The following is a 20,089-nucleotide window of genomic DNA, read 5'->3' as shown; positions in this document are numbered from 1 at the left end:
AGTTCAGTAGAAGTCATCAACATTATTTGCAAGACCCGAAGGCTACGTCTAGACTGGCATGATTGTCCGCAAATGCTTTTAACAGAAAAAAGTTTTCCGTTAAAGCATTTGCGGAAAAGAGCGTCTAGATTGGCACGGATGCTTTTTGCGGAAAAGCGTCCGTGCCAATCTAGACGCGCTTTTGCACAGAAAAGCCCCGATCGCCATTTTCGCAATCGGGGCTTTTTTGTGCAAAACAAATTTGAGCTGTCTACACTGGCGCTTTTGCGCAAAAGGGACTTTTGCCCGAACGGGAACAGCATAGTATTTCCACAAGAAGCACTGATTTCTTACATGAGATCGTCAGTGCTCTTGCAGAAATTCAAGCGGCCAGTGTAGACAGCTGGCAAGTGTTTCCACAAAAGCAGTTGCTTTTGCAGAAACACTTGCCAGTCTAGACACAGCCAAAGAGTTTATGAAAGCAAATGTGTTGTCAGTCTAGATACAAGGCTGTTGGGATAACACACAGCCCTGGGGCCCGTTTTATAGGTGTCTATAAACTTGGTCCCAGTCAGTGATGGATGGTTGGAATTAGACGACTAAGTTACTCCAACAGAGCCACCCTGCTGCTACAGGAACATCCCAGCAGCACTGCGGCCACTAGCTCGCTTAACCTCACTCTGCAAAGCAGACCAAGCCTCTGTCGGACATGGAGAGCGCTGTGCCAACCGACACGGGCAGTGCTATGCCAACGTGGGATGCATCCAGCTAACTCACTCAAAAGCGACGAGGAGTCCTGGAGCACCTTATAGACTAACAGATGTATTGGAGCAAACATTGGAATAAATTGCCCAGGGAGGTTGTGGAATCCCCATCTGTGGAGATATTGAAGAGCAGGTTGGATAAATGTCTCTCAGGGATGGTCTAGACAGTACTGGGTCCTGCGATGAGGGCAGAGGACTGGACTCGATGACTCTCGAGGTCCCTTCCAGTCCTAGTGTTCTATGATAAGATTTCATGGGCAAAGACCCACTTTGTCAGATCATACATCTGATGAAGTGGGTCTTTGCCCACGTAAGCTTACGCTCCAATAATACATCGGTTAGTCTATACGGTGCTACAGGACTCCTTGTCGCTTTTGCAGATCCAGACTACACGGCGACGCCTCTGATACCTAACTCACTCAGTTACTTCGGAGCCAGCTGTGCCCATGTGGGTTGTGTTGTGCAAGGAGTACAGGCCACATCTCCCATACCTGCTGATCGCTAATGAATCGGATCAGCTGCAGCTTCTCTCTTCCTGTTTTTAATTCATCGACAGTCCTAGCTTTGTGCCACTGTTTTACCTGCACTACGGGAACACTGCAGCTGGACTTGGCTGATTTTGACAGGCCTATTGTGTGTTTACTAGCCAGGAAAATAAAGTTAAAATTGGGGTACATGGTGTCAGCCCAGAAATACAGCCCCCACCCGTCTGGGAGTGACACCTTTTAATCTCAAAACAGTAGCAGGGATGTGTCATTTGGGGCAAACCAACATTTTGACACATGCAGTGAGCCACAACCCAGGTCTTTATCAGAGCTGACAGCACCGTGCACCGAAAGGAAGTGTTGGGGGAGGAAGGGGCAGGTCTTAGTACTTGCCAAACCATTGGGGCCTTGCAGAGATGGGGTACGCCGTGATCCAACCTTATTTGGCCAGAGCCAGGCACAGCCCAGCTTCTAGATTAACGACCAGATTCCATTTGCAATCACGTCAGAACAGGCCCCGGAAGCCCCCTCGGGCCTTGTGCTCAGATCACTAAGCTTAGTGGGCACCCCCTCCCCAGATCCCTGTACCCAGTCAAGGAGCAGCACGCGGCAGAGCAACGGGGCCCGGCCTAGTGGGAGGCAGAGGCCGCAAGGCTCAGCATCCTGCTGTAATCACGCGACCATGCTCCCTTCCGGCGGGCCAGCATTCTGGCCTCTTGCCTCACCCCACCTGCGAAGCTCCTGCACACGCGTCTGAGCGCTCAGCGCGCCGGGGGCGGGGCCTGCAGGACGTGAAGAAAACCGCCAGCAGCTGCAGTCAAACTCGGCCCGGCGGGAGGCGCCCTTCCCTGCCCACTTGGAGCTACTTCACGGGCAGCTGGCACGGCCCGACAGACAGTGGGACCCTCTGAATAGCTTTCTGCAACTCCAGCCACAGTGGACGCCTTGTATTAAGTTACCAAGGAGACTTGTTCTGCCCTCGTCTTCCTTCAGAGCCCCACAACCAAGCCTTCAGGGTGAGCCACAGCTTGGATTGGGAACCGCGGCGTGAAGAGTCCCAGGGCTGGCTCCCTCGCTGCACGGCAATGGAACACCCCTGGACTTCAGCAGGGCGCTCTCGCTGCAGGGGGAATGACCCAGGGGAAGCAGCGTACGGGGCCTGATCCCCAAGGCCCAGCGTGGGATGTGGGCTGTTTGCCAAATCCCCCCTCGGCGCCAGCCAGCCAGCCACGGAATTGCTCTGCCCAACAGGACCAAAGCAGCTTTATTTTATAATCAAAACACTCGGAACAAACAACCGCGCAAGACAAACAGTCGTACAAATAGGCCTGCGGGAACGGTACGAGCAGCCACCCGCCGGGGCCAGCTAGTCAAACGCGCCCTGCGCTCGCGGCGAGACTTGCGGGCTCTGGCTGCCCGTCTCTGGGGTGCGCTGTGCAGAGCCCCTGGAGCAGGTGACAACAAGGTGCGCAGAGAACTTCTAAAACAACCGCACGGCTCCCGCAGGCCGGCAACGTGCTACCCGAGCGCCCAGCCGCAGGAAGGAGCCGATGGCCGCTCTCCGCGAGGACAGCGCCCTGCCCGCAAGCCACCCAAATACCGAAGGGGCGGAGTTCAAGGCCGAGACAGTTTGGTACCCGGGACGCTGTGGGGGCAGCTGAGGAGGCGCCATCCCCTCTGCCTGCCTGGTCCCTGTGGGCATCAGTGGAAAGGGGGTCGCTCTGCTGTCAGTCGGGTGCTGAGTGCAGGCTCACAGCGTCTGTCAAACCACGTGGTCAAACAAGCTTTCCAGTCACCCAGCAACGTCCCCCCCAGGGCCTGTCGTGCCCATGGGGTTCCCCACTCGTCTAGGCGACTGGCTTCTCGGCCCCTGTAACGCAGCAAGGGAGCTGGCGGAGGCGGGAAGAGAGAAGCAACGGCCCTCGTCACCCCTCCAGCCATCGCCCCGGGTGCTCCGGGAAGGAGTCACTGCGGCAGGGAGCGCGGCGGCTAACAAGCCACCCGGCGGCAGCATGGGAGCCAGGTGCTTTCCAGAAGCACCACTGTCATGGCCAGATCCCAAAGCCCTGGTGTGGGTTATAGAATGTGAGGAAAGGGCTCCAGGACCAGCATCTCCCCCCCGGGGATCAGCCCCAAAAGGAGGATGCAAACGCTGCCGGTTCAGCAGCTTTTCCTGCTACCCCATGGACTTGGGAGCCTCTGCAGCAGAGTCAACGGGCAGCCAGCGGGGTCCCCATGTGCTCTCCCAGCCAGCTGAAAACACCCAAGTGGAAAAGCATTTCCATTGCGCACTGAGCTCAGAGGGAGCATGTGCCTTCGCTGTGCTCCCAGGGCAGCGGCTCACGCACAGGCCCAAGCAAGCTGGGCTCTAGGCAGCTCCGGAAGTGGAGCGGCGAAGCTGTAAAAGTGCATCGAGAATCCTGAGTAATTACGTGCAGCCCTAGCGCCCCCTGCTGCAGCCTCGCTGCTCCTGTACTGACTCCTGGCTCCCGCAGGCCTGTGCCCGAGCAGCAGCTGCTCCCTGGGGCCGCACTGCAGACCAAGGCGGCTGCAGGGCTGGTGCCTGGCCAGGAAGGGAGCGAAGAGAAAGGACCAGCTCCCCCATCCACCGGGTTGGCAGGAAATTCTCTAGAGGAGCAAGGCACTTCAGCAGCAAGCCCCGTGCTGCTCCGGGGTCTGAACCGCAGCCCACGATCAGATCACCCGGAAGGGGATAAAACCCTAAGGCCTCACCAACAGAAGGGTTTTTACAACCCAGTTAGCACCATCGGTTTCTGGGCTGCTGGCTAATGAGACTTCAGCTGCTCCACCTGCGCGAGGCAGACCTGGCTACCTGAGCGATCGCGCTATTCATCCAGGCCAGGACACACGCAGGCGTCGCGGATGAGCCTGGGATGCTCGGAGTCGGGGGCAATCAGACAAGCGCTACGCCAGTAGCACCGCGTAGGAGCCCACACACACAACTTGTGCGAGCAGGAAGGGCAGAGTAGTTGGCAGGAGCCGGTCTGGATTGCGCCTCACCAGAAAGGCCAGAGGTCATGGCACCCAGGCCAGCTGGAACCCGGGGGTTTCCGTGCTCAGAAGGTGACTGGTAACTCACCCAGCAGACACCTGCCGAAGGCGGCAAAAGCTGATGAACACCAAAGACTGAATAGTTCCAGTTAGCCAATCAGCACTGACTGGTCACGGCACAGGGGTCCCCGATTTCCTGCGGGGGCGGATAGCCTGCATCTCGGAGCCCCGCCGGCGGTGCTAAGGTGCAGGTTAGCTTGTCCCGTGCCGGAGGCGCTAGTTTCAGGGGGTCGGTGGTCGTTTCCAGCGGTTCCGACGCAGGCTGGGGAGCGCGGCTCCATCACTGTGCGATGCAGTTGTCCCCCATATCCTGCGCGTACCTGTCGGATATCGCAGTCCGCAAGTCCTCAACCTCTCGGCGAAGCTGCTTCACCTCCAGCAGTTTCCTCGCGAGCCCGTCTGGGGTCAGCGAGTCGGCCGGCTCCGTAGCGGAAAGCTGCACAGCTGGATGGGGAACGAGCGCACATCAGACACGCTCTGAACACGACACTCCCCCCGCCTCCCCGATGCCGTGACTCTTGCCCCGCGCACTTACAGTGAATGCCCAGGAGCAGGGAGAGGTTGGGATCCTTGCCCTGCGCTCGCTGAGTTACGATGCTGTAGACAGACTGCAAGTCCTGCAGGCAGCCGGCCAGCTCCCCGTGTAGCTCGTGGGCAAGATGGGCCGTCCCAGCGCGCGGCGGCTGGCTCAGCTCCACCTGCCGGAGGCGCTCCTGGAGCGTCAGGTTCTTCTCAATCAGATCCTGGTTCTGCACCGAGAGCTGCACACAGAGGAACACGAGCTACGGCCAGCGAAGTGGCCCGGCTCAGCCGAGAAGCGCCCTGCCTAGAGGCCCCTCGGCCCGGGGCAGGCCCGACGGCCTTTTGCTGCCTTTGCATCGGCGTCCTGGACAGCCGCTGCTCTCCGAGTGCGTGTTCCCAGCCCCGGCGGGAGGGTCCACGGCGCTGGCAGCGCAGATACTTGGCGGTGGCCACATGAACGGGCTCCGGACACCAGCCCAGCTAGACCAGTTTAAACGTCACCGGGCGGGGGGGGGGGGGGGGGGGGGCGTTCGATTTCGCTCAGTTCAATAACCACGTAACTGCACAAAATCTTAGTGTCTACACGATTATTCTACAGTCCCCAGGGCCGGGGCCAGCAGCCAGTGCGCTCCCGGACCCACCCCGTGGTGCTGCCTCTGCGGGGTCCCCTGCGGACGGGGACCGGCAGCAGCGCGGGGGACGTCGGTCTGCCAGAGGCGCCAGTTTAAGAACCAGCTCCCTGCCAGACCGACTCCCACCTGCCGCTGCTGTCTGGTACAGAGGGGCCCAAGTACCCCAGACAGGCGGTGCCGGCATCCCACGGAGCAGCCTCCGTCCACAGCAAGCCCAGACCTGCCATGGACAGAGGCTGCTCCACAGCGGCCGTCCCCGTCCACGGGGCAGCAACGTGGGGGGCGGGGAGGTGGCTCCGTGAAACTGGTGCTCATGGGGAGCTGGCTTTTAAGCCAACTCTCACCTGCCCCCCTCACCCACAGCCAGCAGTGCCGGGGTGGGACAGGCGGCTCCATGGGATCTGGTTCTCAGGGGGAGTTGGCTTAAAAGCCAGTTCCCCATGAACACCGGCTTCAGGGAGCCACCTCCCCGCCCCCCCATGTTGCTGCCTCTCTATCAGAGGCAGCCTCTGTCTGCAGGGAGCTCGGGTCCCCTGCGGACGGGGCCGGCCACTGCAGAGCAGCCTCTGTCCATGGCAGGTCTGGGCAGCCAGTTCCCGCTGCCTCTGACACGGGGGGAGGGGAGGGAGTGCACAGTCGATCGAATTAACCGATAAGGCAGGCCTCTCGGGTAATCGTTTAGACGACTGTGCCCTAACGTCTGTTTTGGGCCTGGCCAGGGTAACACCAGGGCTTTCAAAACAGGCGTCCGCTCCGCTCACAAGGGAAGAAACTAAAACCCAACAGGACAGGAAGCACCTTGTCCCGCTCTCCCTGGCGGCCTCACGCTTAATAGTGTGGAGGCTTCCTCGGGAGGCCTGGGATCCTCCCACAGCCGGACACACCGAGAACGGGGGTCACTGAAGACAGGTGGAAAGAGACAACCCTGTCCCTGGGCTTCCCGGCCGGACTAGGACCCTGCGCTGCGCCTGGGGGCCAAGTCAGTCGCTAGGCCCAGTTAGGGAGAGGAGGCGCCTGGGCAGCCCACAGCGCCAGGGAGCGGAGAGCTGGCCGAGAGGGCGACATTAGGGCTCTCGAATGGAGACAGGCGCCCGCCCAGGGCACGGCCGGGGCCGCTGCGGGCTGACACGGGGCAGCGACTGCACAGTCAGTCCCCACTACCAAGTGGCTCATGGCTCGTTCAGCCGTCGTGTTCACGCCCTGACCTCTTTCACGGCAGCACGCAGCTGCTGCAGGGCGCTCTCCCTTCGCACGGCCTCCTCCTTCAGAGCCTGGCTTGTCCCCTCCTCCTGAGACACCTGCTCTCCCAGGCTCTGGAACAGACAACAGGGGAGAGGTTTGTCCGACAGGCCCCATGAGCGACGCTCTAGAGTCCCCAGCGATCTCACTTCTCACCTTCACTTGTGACGACAACTGCTCCATCTTCTTCTGCTGCTTGTCCACAATCTGAAACCAAAAGCACAGGCCCCTGAGCGCACAGCCACCCCGCGTGGGAATCCTCCTTCGAGCCAGCAGCTGCAGATCTGGTTGTAAGCGCTTTAGATTACAGCCTGGCTTGCAAAGGGCTCAGACTGCCTGCCGGAAGGTGCCAGCAGGAAGCACAATTAGGCACTAGGGGGGTGTCTAAACGACATGGCTCCGTCGATGGAGACACATAGATGAGGCTGATCGGCAAAGGGAAATGAAGCTGCGATTTAAATAATCGCGGCTTCATTTACATTTAAATGGCTGCCGTGCTGAGCCAACAAACAGCTCAGCGCAGCAGCCATTATTTAAATCGCAGCTTCATTTCCCTTTGCCGAACAAACAAATCTACATGGCGCCATGCAGTCCCGACGTACCCTAGGAGTGGCGAGACAGCCGTTTGTGGCCTCCCCCTCCCTACCTGCTTTCACTTTCCTGTCACGTTGATGTTTACGTGAGCGCTACAGCAGTGTCTAGTTATCGCACCGAGAATGGCTACCAGCCCCTCCGGCGTGGCGCGCTCACACTGTGAGCGCAGGGCCCATGGGCCGGTACAGGATGCAGGGTAGGGGCTCAGTTCACATTTCATTTCAGTGCCTGGGAGGAGCAGCGGAGGGAAGGCGACAGGAACGGGCGTTAGCGAGGGGCAGGCTCACCCTGTGGAGAGTTACCTTCCGGAGGCGATCACAGTCTCTCTGCAGAGAAGCATTTTCTGGTTTCTGTTTCTCCACTTCCAGGACAGGGGACCCTCCGCCTGAGCGCTTCACACACTGCTTCAGCCTCTCCTGCAAGCTAAGATCCCCAGTGCATCAAACGGGCTGGCAAGGAGGAGCAATGTCCTGGAATCTGGGGGTCGGTCGGTCGGTCTGTCTCACTCACCCCCCCCTTTTCCCTCGGCCCTGTCAATATCCCCCATGCAGTGATTTAGGTCTAAGGAACAGAGGGGGCAAATCAGCCCACGACCAGGCAGCCACAGCGGGAAGCCCTACGGAAGCCCGGGTGATACAGACCCGTGTCCAATGGAGACGGCTCCGAGCCCAGAGCCAGTTTCACAGCGCCCTGCGTGGAGCAGAAAGCCACAAGCGACGGCAATTCCGTGTTCTCTAGACTTTCCATTCCCCGCACCCAGAGCCTCGCTTCAATCCCAGCTCGTACCAGCGCTGCCCTGCAGAGGCGCTCTAGCCTGGCCCACCGCTCAGTGCCGGACATCCCGGAGCTCTCAGCCCCCGCCGGGCAGAGCTCAGACTCCCTCCCCCTCCCCGAGCGTTACCTGTGCACAGTGGAGAGCAACTCCAGTTCTTTGCGGTTCTGGGTTTCTAGCTGCGCCTCCTGCTCTCTGCAGGCAGCACGCACATCTCCCAGCTCCCTGCGCAGGGCCGCCACCGCCTCCTGCAGCACCGAACTCGTCTGCTCCGACTCCTTTAACTGGGGCAGAGAACACTGCTCAGCGCTCAGACGTCTGAGCGCCGCTGCCACGGGCCACAGGAGGCCACACTAGTGCCCACGGGGATTTTTACCATCGGGGCACTTTACAGCCATCGCTGGGAAGGACAGACTGCAGCGCTGCCGGCAGGGGTGGATACACACTGGCAGCAGGAAACTGCCCAATGCCTCAGACTCAGCAGTACACGCAGGGCGCCCTTTTACCTGCTGACTCTGTTTCTGATGGTCTTCTAGTGTTGGCAAGTCAGCCAGGTAGCGCTCCAGCGTCTCAATTCTCTGCTGTCTCTCCTGGCTTTGCTCCGACTCCTTTTGGCATTTCTTTTTCAGGCTGTTAATGTGTCTGTCTCGTCCCTTTATCTGCACGAAGAGACAGTCAAAGGGTCGACTGGCTTAGAATCGCCGCGTGCGTGTCCCTCTCCAGCCTGCCTGGCTAAGCATTTAGGCAGCCCCCACGGCGGCAGCTCTTCCGTTCACTGCTACCTGAAAGCGAACCCCGTCCATCTGAAGGTGTGTGCCAGGTGTCTGCGCCGCACTGAGACCGACCCACCCTCCGAGCTCACGTGCGGAGCAGGCCCTGTACTCAAACACTGGCTGAGCGAATACTTCTGGAATTCGTTAGCAAGTGCTTCCCCTCTCCGCACCTTACGATGCTGCACTTAATTAAACAGTTAAAAATATGAAACATAAGAAGAACTGAAGCCAGGCGTAGTGTTGTCATTAAATACACACACACTGGTTAACACAGCACTAAGATTCTGCGGCGTGCCTACACATTGCAACGCTGGTTTCCACCTGCCTCTGGGCTCTCCTCAAATAACCAGCGAGCTTTGAGAAAATGCCACTTTACCGAACAAAGCCTCTAATGTGGCAACCTAAGCCACATCTCCACTTGCCGCACTGGAGATCTATCTTCTGGCATTCGATTTAATGGGTCTACTTAAGACCCACTAAATCAAACGCTGAGGGCAGCTCCAGTCGGGCCGATACTCCTCAGTCACAAGGAGTAAGGGAAGCTGCTCCAAGCTCGGCTAAAGGAAAGCCAACTCCAGCTACATCTTTTACACAGCTGGAGTCGTGTTCCTTCCCTGACCCTCCAGGTCTAGGGCAGACCTGGCCTTAGGAAAGCTTCCTCCTTTAGGCCAGCCCAAGAGTTTTCCAGAAGCCACTCACCACAAACTGCAGTCACAGGTCAGTACTGCAAAGACATTTACCGGGAACGAGGGCTGGGAGGACCAGGAGCAGCTCCCCCCCCCCCACACAGGCAGTTCAGCACTAAGACAAGTAGGTGACTGTTTAGCCTCAAGACCTTCCATTAAGCCAAGAATCACTGCTCTTGACTAAACCCTCTGGGCATGTGCCAGGAGTGAGCCGTGCGATCCCGCCGCACAACTACAGCCCCGGTGGCTCGCGGGCCGCAAGAGAAGAGCAGCCCCAAGCCAGTCCCACACAACAGATGGTGGCCCCAGGAACGACTCCCGGGGCCAAGGCCGAGGCCTGCGGCAGCCAGCCATACCCGCTCTTCCTGCTTCTTCAGCTCCTCCGCGTGCTTCTGCGCCGTCTCCTTCAGCGCCTCCCGAATCACCTTCGCATCCACCTCGGCCGCAGCCAGCTTCTTCTCCAGCTCCAGCTTCTCCCTGCCGAGGGATTCCGTCTTCTCCGTAAACTGCGCTCGCAAGAACGAGTTCTCCCGCTGCAGCTCCTGCCAACAGACCCCAGCAAGCAGCGTAAGGCTCCCATCGGCACGCAGCCCGCCTGCCACACAGGCCCGACGGGGCTGGTTCCAGCACAGAGGTGCCACCCACCTTGCACAGCTCCCAGGCGCTTCAGCACAGCTCTGACGCACCTGCAAGCGGCGCCGGCACTCCGCTCGGCCACTGCCGCTGGTTCAGGAAGCCAAGGCTCCAACCGTCCAGAGCCACAGCAAACCCAGATGTGCCAGAGGAACTGCACCAGCAGCCACACCAGGAAGGGACTTTCCCCTCGCCCCCCGCCGGCACAGAGAGCCTGCTAGACCAAGCGCCATCTCTCCACTTACCTGCACTCGCAACATGCAGATGTCTCCATAAGGGGCAGCGTAGCTAAGAGCACTGTGGACCTGCAGCTCGCTCTCCCGCGCCTTCTGCTCCAGCTGGGTGATGTGCTGCCTTTGCCTGCAAGGAGCCAGATGGGGCAGCTTACCCTTTGCAGACAAAGCCCATAGCCGCTGCGCTAGCCAAGCATCCGCCGCTATGGAAACTCAGCCCGGGGAAAACCCAGCCCCCCCGGGAAGGCCCAAACCACGCCAAGACCCACAACTACGCATCTTACAAACAGCCTGCAATGGAACAGCAAGTGGGCCTGGGCCTGCGTTTGCTTTTTAAAAGACCGGCCAGTGTGTCAAAAGCACACTTGGTTTTCGCACTAAACATTCAAGTCTTGGCTGCCCTAGAAGCCACGAGAGTCACTGGAGAATTTCCTGCTGAAGTTGCAGATGTCAGAGGAATCAAGCTGAGCAAATGACGGGAGAGATAAGGCCACCTTTACAACTTCAGTAACGTGAATGCCTGACAGCACCAGCCAACAAGCACCCTGGCGAAAGGAGAGATTTGATAAAGTCTTGCCGGCCCAAAATCCTCCAGCAAAACGAGGAGAAGCAGACCCGGCATTCCAAGAGGTTCTTGTGTAAGCAAACAGGCACACATTTTACACGCTTGTAGCTCTGCTTCCTCGCTCACAAAGCAGGAAAAAAGCACAACCCGTTTTGAAAAAGCCTTTTGGGTCCTCTGAAGTTAGAGGGATCCCGTCTCCCTGCCTGCTTCAATGGAAATCACTCTTAAATCTCAGGGGAGAAAAGGGCGTTTCTTCAAATACTTCCTTACAATCCCTGGGCCCTTCGCTGGAATAAAACCCCGCAGAGCAGAACATGCTCCCGTTGGGTTTGACTGCTCTCCCCTGAAGTGCCTCCTACCTGTCAATGAGGATCTCTTTTTCCTTGAGCAGAGACTCGCTGGCGCTGAGGACACCGACCCACTGGGCTGGGTCAGCCGAGAGCAGCGAGGCAGCACACATGGAAGGCTGGTGGCAAACGGCTCCGTTTTGTAACTGGAAAGGGAGGGGGAGAGGGAGAGGCTTGGCTTTCACGGAGGGTAAGTGCAACGTTGCCGGGGCTATTTTGTGCAGTGTGCGCTCATCTGGCATGCAAGCACGCGCAAGGTTAATCTAGTGCAGAACCATTGCAGCCTGTGGCTGGGCTCTGGGAACAAGTCATTTGGCTCAGCTTGGGCAATGAATTTGCTGAATAACTTTAGACGGCTGAGCTGTGTCACTGGGAGCCAGGAGTTTCTGATAGCGCTTCCCACTAAACAAATCGTTCCCTCCCATGGAAGATTGAGATTCCATTAAAACCCTCCCTGACACTGTTCCCCCTAAGCCTAGATCCAGAGCGAGGCTGGTCCGCTCGCCGAAACACCTGCACACACTCCCCTGCACTCTGTTGGACGGGGTCACCACCACCTGGCACACGTGTGTAGCATTGCTGGCTACAGTGCACGGCTGCTGCGTTTCAGCGATGAAAGGATTCGCCCGGCATACGTGGTGTAGGGAGAGCTTGGGGACCAGGTGCGACAGAGGCACACAACGTGAGCCAGGAATCGCAGTTCCGTTACACACAGCCCCAAGAGACAGGCCAAGGGAAGGAGAAAGTGGATTCTAATTGGTTCGCTTTCTACCTGCATCTGCTCCACTTGCAATCGCATGGAGTCCAGCTGCTGCCTCCACGCACTGAGCTCGCAGCCCCGCGGATGTGGATGCGAAGTGCAAGGCTCCTGCCTCCACCCCCGAGACGGAGGAGCCATCGGTTTAGAAAAAACGTTACTGGGCTGAAATCCTAATGGCACCGGTCTGCTCCCAGGGGGCCAAGTCCCGTTTCGTGGCTCGCAAGCGTCACTGGCCCCTGCTGCTGGCTTAGACTCGGGCAGCACTTTGTAAAGCTCCTTTCCTTTGGAACTGGGAACCCAGTCTGGATCCTGGAAGCGGCGGTGAGGCTCAGCGTAGAGAGTGTCCAGCAAAGCAGACTGATTGAGGGTCGGCTCGATGGCAGGAATGTCAAATTTTCGCGTGTCTTCTGCTCTCATGTGATCAGACACAGGGAACCAGGACTGCTCCAGGCCAGTCTCCCCACAAGTCCCGTAACGCTGCAAGAGATCTAGGGGCAGCACCTGAGAGGGTCTCTCAGCAGTTGGCTCTCCGCTCCTGGCCAGCCCAGCGCTTTCAGTGGGAGAGCCGGGTACAGCTGCTTTGGATGAAACTGGTGCATTCTGCAAAGAGCTTGGCTCACCTGTTGAGCGGCGCTTGGAGGGTGAAGTACCCGCTGTAGAGGGCATGACATGGGCTGTAGGGATGGTCTCTTGGGTTTTGATGGGGCGAAACGAGGAACTGCTACTGGAACTGCAGAATTCTAGGGAAAGAATTTCAAAGAGTTCGAATTAAAGCGACTCCGTCCAGTTACAAGACAATCACATTTCCACACACTACGAAGAACATTTCCCACGGGCAAGGAGCTGCAGAAGACCAGAGTACAAGTACGAGAGCACATTTGCTTTTTCCTCTATTAAAAGTTCCAGGAGTCCCCTGATATTTACCTGCCAGAGTAAACAGCAGAAGGGAAACAGCCACTGTCGGTCATCCCATATCATCAACTTTCAGTTTTGGAGCTAAAATTCTTTAATCAAAACTTACTGATAAACTTTTCTGTCTAGTCACTTACAGGTAAATCCTGAAACTTACGCATAAGCTTGACAACTCGGACCTGGATTACATGCTGCTCATCCCACCACACAGTGACTCTGCACTCTAACAAAAGCAACCAGAGCCTTAGCTAAGCCCACGATAAGCTGAAAGCACAGCTGAACACCCCACACGGCACCTGACCTTCCAACTCCCCTGGGACATGGCAAGAAACTAGATTTTCCTACAGCTGAAACAAACAGCTCTGTCCCGCAGTCACAGGAAACGAGTGCGCAGCTCTGTCCTGTCACACGGCTACCAAACCTACATGGAAGTCCCAAGTTATTCTTAGTAACTCTCCGGTTTCAACAGAGCAACACCACAATCTCAGCAGGGCAAACACCGAAGAGCCTTTTCCAATGTGTTGATTCTCCCTCTTCCCTGTCCTTTCAGGCTCCAATTTCACGGTTCCTCAGCCTAGCCTGTTTCCTCAACACACTGGCTTAGGGCTCATCCCTGGGCACTATTTCTTCAGCTCAGTTATGGGACAGTGCGTTTGCATTCCCAAATTGCTATGAGAAAGAATGAAGGTCACAATGTTAACGTAACTGGAGTGAGGAGCTCGCAGGGCCTGTCAAACATCCCAAGCGACACAGAAAGCTGTTACATCCCCTCGCAACTGAACAAATTGGGGGGAGGGGGGGGGATCTCTGCAGACCACAGCTCAGCCTAGGTCTCCCTCAAAGAGGAAACAGCCCTCCAAATAGACAAGACTGCCCTTTGCAAACAGACTGAGGGGAGTCCAGGCTGACGTCTTCTCTCGAGTCTCAACGTCACGATCGGGAGTTACCGAGTTCTATCCAGTAGCAACTAAATCCACTGGGAACGTATCAGTCCCTTAAAGCGTGAGAACAGCCAGCAGAGCCAGTGACATTTATAACAAGTTCACAGATTTTCGAAGTCAAATGTGGGACCACCACTGACCTTAGAAATTGTCACGTGCTTTGGCCAATCACCTTTGAAGCTTTAGATAAGACCATGCGTCTCTCAGCCACCGTGTATCGGTTTACATTTTAGGTTATAAACGAATGGCCAAGGGTGAAAGTGTTCACTAGTCCCATGATACGCTACAGACTCTGTCCTGTTCCCCACAGTTTCATGCGCTAGGGCTGTTTCTGTACAGGGGCAGGTCCCGACATTTGGTTTGTGTGACAGGAACTAGACAAACATTCTGCAATTCTACAGCAAGGATCCGACATTCAGACTCACCCTCTGTGCTGTCTGAGCAGGAGGTAACCCCGCTGCCCGCCACACTGGAACAGTCACCAAAGCGACTCTGGAACCTCACAGACAGCGTTGGGGTTTTCCAGTCGGTCTCCAAAGAACAACGCGTTTGGCCTGCACCGGAGTCTGGAAAAGAGCCACACATGGGTATGTCCGTCCTTCGGAGCAATGCCCATCAATGTTACAGAGAGCACTCCCCCAAAGATCAACCTGGAGAACCTACGCCAAGCAAACAACAGCCCAGCCTTTCCCACCTGCTCAGAGATATTAGCCAGCAAAGGAAGGAGACGGAAAGGCAAGAAAGGACTTCGCACTGTTTGCAGCTCATTTAAAAGAAATAACCTTTCAGATTTACCTATAGGAAACCATGAATGGTACAGACTTATTAACCCATCCTTGCCCTGCTGGGGTGAAAGGAAGGATTGGAAATGCATTTTATCTAGATCAACAGCCAATTTAATTTTTCAAGTGGGATTTGAAGTTCAGGTTACAAACACATTTTTCCAGTTTGATTCAAACTCATTTTAAAAACATGATTCTCTGCAGAATGATTAGCAAGCCAATTGTCGAGACTCAGCACTAAGCTGTAGTCACACATTCCCATACTATGTGGGTAGGAATTGTTTTGCTGGATTCCTCTGAGCTACTGCTGCTCGAGAGAGCTCTTTCCTCATGGGTCTGTTCTAGCAGCAGGCCAGGGCTATGGAAGATAAGAGTGCAATGCACATTTCTCTGCTATCGCTAAGCGAGAGGGACACTGAAGAAGTGACAGTGTTTGCACGCAGAAGTACAGAGATAACAATGAAGATAGTAAAGATGCATTGGAATGTTATCCTGGATTTCAAGTGAAGTTGGCATATGATCCACCCCGGACACTCATGCAATTGTTCTGCGGGCACAGGATATTAACAGCAAACATACAAACGTTTTAAGATTTTATTTTTCATTAAAACCTTTTGGTAAATAGGAAACCCAGGAAGTGGCTTAAGGACTCTCCTAGCAGGATAGAGCAGGAACAGGACTTTTACGGAAAACAATTCATAAGTCAAACCTGTTGGGCTGGTCTGCTGGAACCTCAAGTCTGGGCATTTCTCAAGAGTAGCCATCACAGCTGTTCCAGTCAACTATAAGAAACAGAACCATCATGGAAATCAGCACACACCAATCCACTTTCGCCAGCAGCCAAGCAAAAGGCACTGACAAATATTTTGCAACTCTTCATGAAAGGAAAGTTTACTCTTTAATCCACATTCCATTAGCATCTCTCATCCACACTTTTCCATTACAGAGCAGCAGTTAACACTTCAAGAAGTGCAGTAATTCTGGATTATCCTCACTTCTCACTCTGAAAGTGGGACGGCTTCTCCCACGCTTCAGGTGCCCATGATCAAACCTAGCTACAGGAGATGCCATCTCAGTTACTTATAGGCTAGCGTGGGGGCCGATGCCCAAGTGTTAGTGTTTATCTGTAACGATTCAAAAGTTTCTGTTACAAACCCGAGCGCTTGGCCGGTTCATTTTTGCCCTCTGAAGATTTATTCAGCCACACCCAAGCATCCAGCCAGTCATAAGTTATTTTACACCCCCAGCCAGGCCCGTGGGGCTACCCGGAGCTTTGGCTGACTTGACCGTATATAAAACCGCCTCCAGCACATGGATTTCCCACCCCCGAGCCTGTCTAGAATATCCAGCCCTGGAACTCCTCTGCGCTGGCCCATCCACGCTCCGCCGGCCACAGGCCTCCTGCAAAATATTTCTGTTTTGAAAACGAAAAGCTAATGACTTGGAGACGGTCCCCCCCCCCATGTCCGGGCCCCTCCCCAGCCGGGGGGGGGGGGGAGCAGCTGCTCACACCCGCCCGCACAGGCCAGGATCCCCCGGGCAGGGGAGGAGTCACCGCAGGGCCCCAGTGACCGGAGCGGGGGGTGGACCCGGGGGGGGCAGGAGCAGAGCGGGGGGGGGTGGACCCAGGGGGGGCAGGAGCAGAGTGGGGGGGCAGACCCGGGGGGGTATTGGAGCGGGGGGTGGACCGGGGGGGGCAGGAGCAGAGTGGGGGGGTGGACCCGGGGGGGGGGGCAGGAGCAGAGCGGGGGGGTGGACCCGGGGGGGCAGAGGGGCGGGGGGGGCAGAGCGGGGATGCCCCGTATGCGGGCTGGGACCCGAGCGCACGTGCGGGGGGGGGGGGGGGGGGGGAGCCGCACCCACCCCCTCTCCTGGCTCCAGTCCGGCTCGCGCCCCCCTCGCCGACCGTTACCGCCGCGCCGGAGGAGGGGCCAGCGAGCCACGCCCCCCACGCCGCGCCGCGCCTATCCGGAGCGCCGGCCCCGCCCCTGCCCCTCCGCCATTGGCCCGCTCGCCGCCCGGGCTCCGCCTTCCGCCTGGGGGAGCCTCTCGGCAGCGCAGCTAGAGCGTCTGCCGGCGCCACCCGTCCGCCGAGGAGGCGGGGCCTAAGGCTGCCACTCCATGGCCCCGCCCCCTCCGGCCGGCGCTTAGCCCCGCCCTAGAACGCCTGGGGCCGCTGCCTTGCACTTAGCCCCCCTCCCTTGCGCCCAAACCCCCTGGGTCGCTGCCCCATCGTCCCCCTCCTGCACTCCTGCAGCCAGCCCCCCCCCCCTCCCGTCCCATCCACCCCCCCTCGCTCATCCCACACTCCGCCCAGATACCCCCCCGCAAAGCACGAGTGCTGATCGCTCAGCCCCCCCCCCCCCACTCTGCCCTTCACCAAGCTCTTGGACCACGTCCCTGCCTGGTGCAACCAAGCAGAGCGAACCGTGTCCCCGCAGGGAGTCACTAGGCCATTGCTCACAGGGGCCCAGTCCTGCTGCATCGTAACAATCAGGGGCCTCGTTATGCCTGAGCGCGCGCTGAGCCCAGCACAGAGCCAGGGGCCATGTTAATGGGTAACCACGTGGGGGGAGGGGGCAGGAATCACGGAACATTTAATCGACAGGCTGGAAACGTGTTGGGGCCAGAGGATGCGGAACGTCCAGGTGCCGCAGACAGTACAACTGCAACGGCCAGCTCCAGCCGCCTCCAGCCCGGCCCACGAGCACCCGAGAGCGCCGCCGTCCCCCTTCCGCTCCAGGCTGGGCGCCTTCCAGAACTCGCCGCCTGCCTCCTTGCAGAAGCAGAGACCTGGCTCCCGTCTCAGCCCATGGCGACGGGCTCCATGGCGCGTGGGCTGCTGGTGGCCCCCATGGGATGGGTCTTGCTGCTGGCAGCCACGGTGACGCCGCAGTGGAGAGAGTTCCCCAGGCGGCCTGGCTTCCCCCCGGACGTTTCCTTCAGCGAGGGGCTGTGGGAAAGCTGCGTGGAGCTGGCCGGTGTGCTGGGCCAGGTGTGCTGGGCCCTCCCGCCAGGAACCGCCAGCTCCTGGCCCACGCAGATGCTGAGAGCACTCACGGTCATCTCAGTGCTGACCGGGGCCCTGGGCTACGCGCTAGCCCACCTGGGGGCGTGGTGGTGGACGGACCACCCCCGCCCCAAGCTTGCGGGCACCGCTGGACTGCTGCTGGTTGGCGCTGGAGCCGCCTATCTATGCGCCGCGTCCTACGTGGCTTACAGCGTCCTGGAGACCATGGCCAGCCCTCAGACCCCTGCCGGGGACAAGTTCCAGATGGGGACCTGCCTCTACCTGGGCTGGAGCGGTGGCGCCGCCGAGAGCGTGGCTGGGGTGGCTCTGGCCAGCAGCTGGCACCGGGAGGGGGGAGGCCGGCCGGCCGGGGGAGGCAGCTGCTCCTTACGAGGTGGATTATTGAGGCGAGCAGGCCAGTGCTGGCCAGGCTAAGGGAGTGGGGGGAGGCTGAGCTCTGGGGCAGGGCACCCTTCGATTTCCTTGGGCACCGAGTCCACGAGGGGGAGGGGGAGGGGGAGGGGGCGAATCCGCAGGAGCAGGGCTCCAGTGTCCTCACCCAGCTGGGCTGGGGCCGAGCGGCACAACCAGTTCCAGGCCTGGAAGGGCCTGCCCAGGGAAGGGAACTATTGGAGGGGAAATCGCCCCCCCCCCCCTCAAAGTAGGAATAAAAGATTCTCCGGAAAAGGGCTTTATTCCGGAGGATCGGGCCAGTCTAGGCGCTTTTTACTGGCTTTTCCCCAAGCCGGAAAAAAGCGGCGGCCATCTTTATTTAAATCCCGCGGGGGATATTTAAATCCGCCGCGGATTTCCCTATTCCGAAGTTTAAAATTAGCATGTCCCTTTCGGAAAAGGGGCCAGTGGAGACGTAGCCACAGAGAGAGTAAGGAAGGGCTGATCATCTCCCTACTGCCGTGTCATGGCCCCTGCCAGCTTGGGGGGGGGGGTTACCGGTATGGGGGCTTGTCTCCCTGATACTGCTTGAAGAAACCCCCATACAGGGTGCAGCAGCAGGAAGTGGCACAGCTGAAAGGGGCAGGCCGGGGCTAGTGATGGGGGGGGGGGGAGCAGCGACAGCTGAAAGGGGCAGGCCGGGGGTAGTGATGGGGGGGGGAGCAGTGACACAGCTGAAAGGGGCAGGCCGGGGGTAGTGATGGGGGGGGGGAGCTGTGACACAGCTGAAAGGGGCAGGCCGGGGGTAGTGATGGGGGGGAAGCAGTGACACAGCTGTAAGGGGCAGGCCGGGGGTAGTGATGGGGGGGGAGCAGTGACACAGCTGTAAGGGGCAGCCCGGGGGTAGTGATGGGGGGGGGAGCAGTGAGACAGCTGTAAGGGGCAGGCCGGGGGTAGTGATGGGGGGGGAGCAGCGACACAGCTGTAAGGGGCAGGCCGGGGGTAGTGATGGGGGGGGAGCAGCGGCACAGCTGAAAGGGGCAGGCCTGGGGAAGTGATGGGGGGGGAGCAGCGGCACAGCTTAAAGGGGCAGGCCGGGGGTAGTGATGGGGGGGGGAGCAGCGGCACAGCTGAAAGGGGCAGGCCGGGGGTAGTGATGAGGGGGGAGCAGCGACACAGCTGAAAGGGGCAGGCCGGGGGTAGTGATGGGGGGGGGAAGCAGTGGCACAGCTGAAAGGGGCAGGCCGGGGGTAGTGATGGGGGGGAGCAGCGACAGCTGAAAGGGGCAGGCCGCGGGTAGTGATGGGGGGGAGCAGTGGCACAGCTGTAAGGGGCAGGCCGGGGGTAGTGATGGGGGGGGAGCAGTGACACAGCTGTAAGGGGCAGGCCGGGGGTAGTGATGGGGGGGGGAGCAGTGACACAGCTGTAAGGGGCAGGCCGGGGGTAGTGATGGGGGGGGGAGCAGTGACACAGCTGAAAGGGGCAGGCCGGGGGTAGTGATGGGGGGGGGAGCAGTGACACAGCTGAAAGGGGCAGGCCGGGGGTAGTGATGGGGGGGGAGCAGTGACACAGCTGAAAGGGGCAGGCCGGGGGTAGTGATGGGGGGGGAGCAGTGACACAGCTGAAAGGGGCAGGCCGGGGGTAGTGATGGGGGGGGAGCAGTGACACAGCTGAAAGGAAGAAGCTCAGCTGGCCGCAGAGAAGGGCTCAAGCGCAGCTGTGATGGGGCAGGATGGTACCTGCTGCTTTTGGGGGAGGGGCCACACACCCCAGGGGCCCTCAGGCTGCTGGCCCTGGGCTCCGCCCCACTCAGGTAATGCTCACCTGGGCTCGCTCCCTCCTGGAGCAGATGCCTGATGCTCAGCAAGGAAAGAGGGACGGAGAAAGACAAGTGCCCAGAGGGGTTTGGCGAGACAAGGCCAGGAGGGGAGTCCTGCCTCATGGGAGACAGCAGGGCCCTGGATACTGCAGCCAGGCCCCCCTCCAAGCACAAGA

The 20,089-nt window shown here is 58.7% G+C and overlaps 2 protein-coding genes across 11 annotated transcripts; one reads left to right on the top strand and one right to left on the bottom strand.

The window, feature by feature from the left end:
* Positions 1–2,463: 2,463 nt before the first annotated feature.
* CEP85 (centrosomal protein 85) lies at positions 2,464–16,640 on the bottom strand. Of its 10 annotated transcripts, none has more exons than XM_075909021.1 (14): positions 16,555–16,640; positions 15,401–15,473; positions 14,335–14,475; positions 12,069–12,796; positions 11,309–11,442; positions 10,397–10,511; positions 9,875–10,060; positions 8,566–8,718; positions 8,189–8,343; positions 7,575–7,710; positions 6,850–6,900; positions 6,660–6,767; positions 4,836–5,061; positions 2,464–4,744 (listed from the first exon to the last, which is right to left on the bottom strand). In XM_075909021.1, exons 2-14 carry the CDS (start codon positions 15,453–15,455, stop codon positions 4,581–4,583), a joined length of 2,352 nt encoding a protein of 783 aa, XP_075765136.1. In that variant the 5' UTR covers positions 15,456–15,473; positions 16,555–16,640; the 3' UTR covers positions 2,464–4,580. The 10 variants fall into 10 exon arrangements, with proteins under 10 accessions (XP_075765136.1, XP_075765144.1, XP_075765134.1 ...); XM_075909029.1 differs by having other exon boundaries at positions 15,401–15,475; positions 16,565–16,597; XM_075909019.1 differs by lacking the exon at positions 16,555–16,640 and adding an exon at positions 15,847–16,196.
* A 483-nt stretch (positions 16,641–17,123) lies between these two features.
* On the top strand, positions 17,124–18,740 carry LOC142819910 (claudin-7-like). Its single transcript, XM_075908784.1, is given in 2 exon segments — positions 17,124–18,055; positions 18,057–18,740. Coding segments are annotated over 2 exon segments (867 nt in total). The 5' UTR covers positions 17,124–17,239; the 3' UTR covers positions 18,108–18,740.
* Positions 18,741–20,089: the final 1,349 nt, after the last annotated feature.

Source organism: Pelodiscus sinensis, chromosome 25 (genome assembly GCF_049634645.1).
Source record: "Pelodiscus sinensis isolate JC-2024 chromosome 25, ASM4963464v1, whole genome shotgun sequence".
Taxonomy (NCBI): domain Eukaryota; kingdom Metazoa; phylum Chordata; order Testudines; family Trionychidae; genus Pelodiscus; species Pelodiscus sinensis.
The sequence above is the reverse complement of the archived record's forward strand: the minus strand, read 5'-3'. Positions and strand labels throughout refer to the sequence as shown.

Bases quoted from the DNA above. Each gene is read 5' to 3' on its own strand.
- CEP85 (XM_075909019.1), bottom strand. From the start codon at position 15,867: ATGAACCGGCCAAGCGCTCGG. The intron at 10,512-11,308 runs GTAGGAGGCACT...GGCTCCTTGCAG, and splicing joins AAAGAGATCCTCATTGACAG to GCAAAGGCAGCACATCACCC. The intron at 10,061-10,396 runs GTAAGTGGAGAG...GTCTGTTGGCAG, and splicing joins TCTGCATGTTGCGAGTGCAG to GAGCTGCAGCGGGAGAACTC.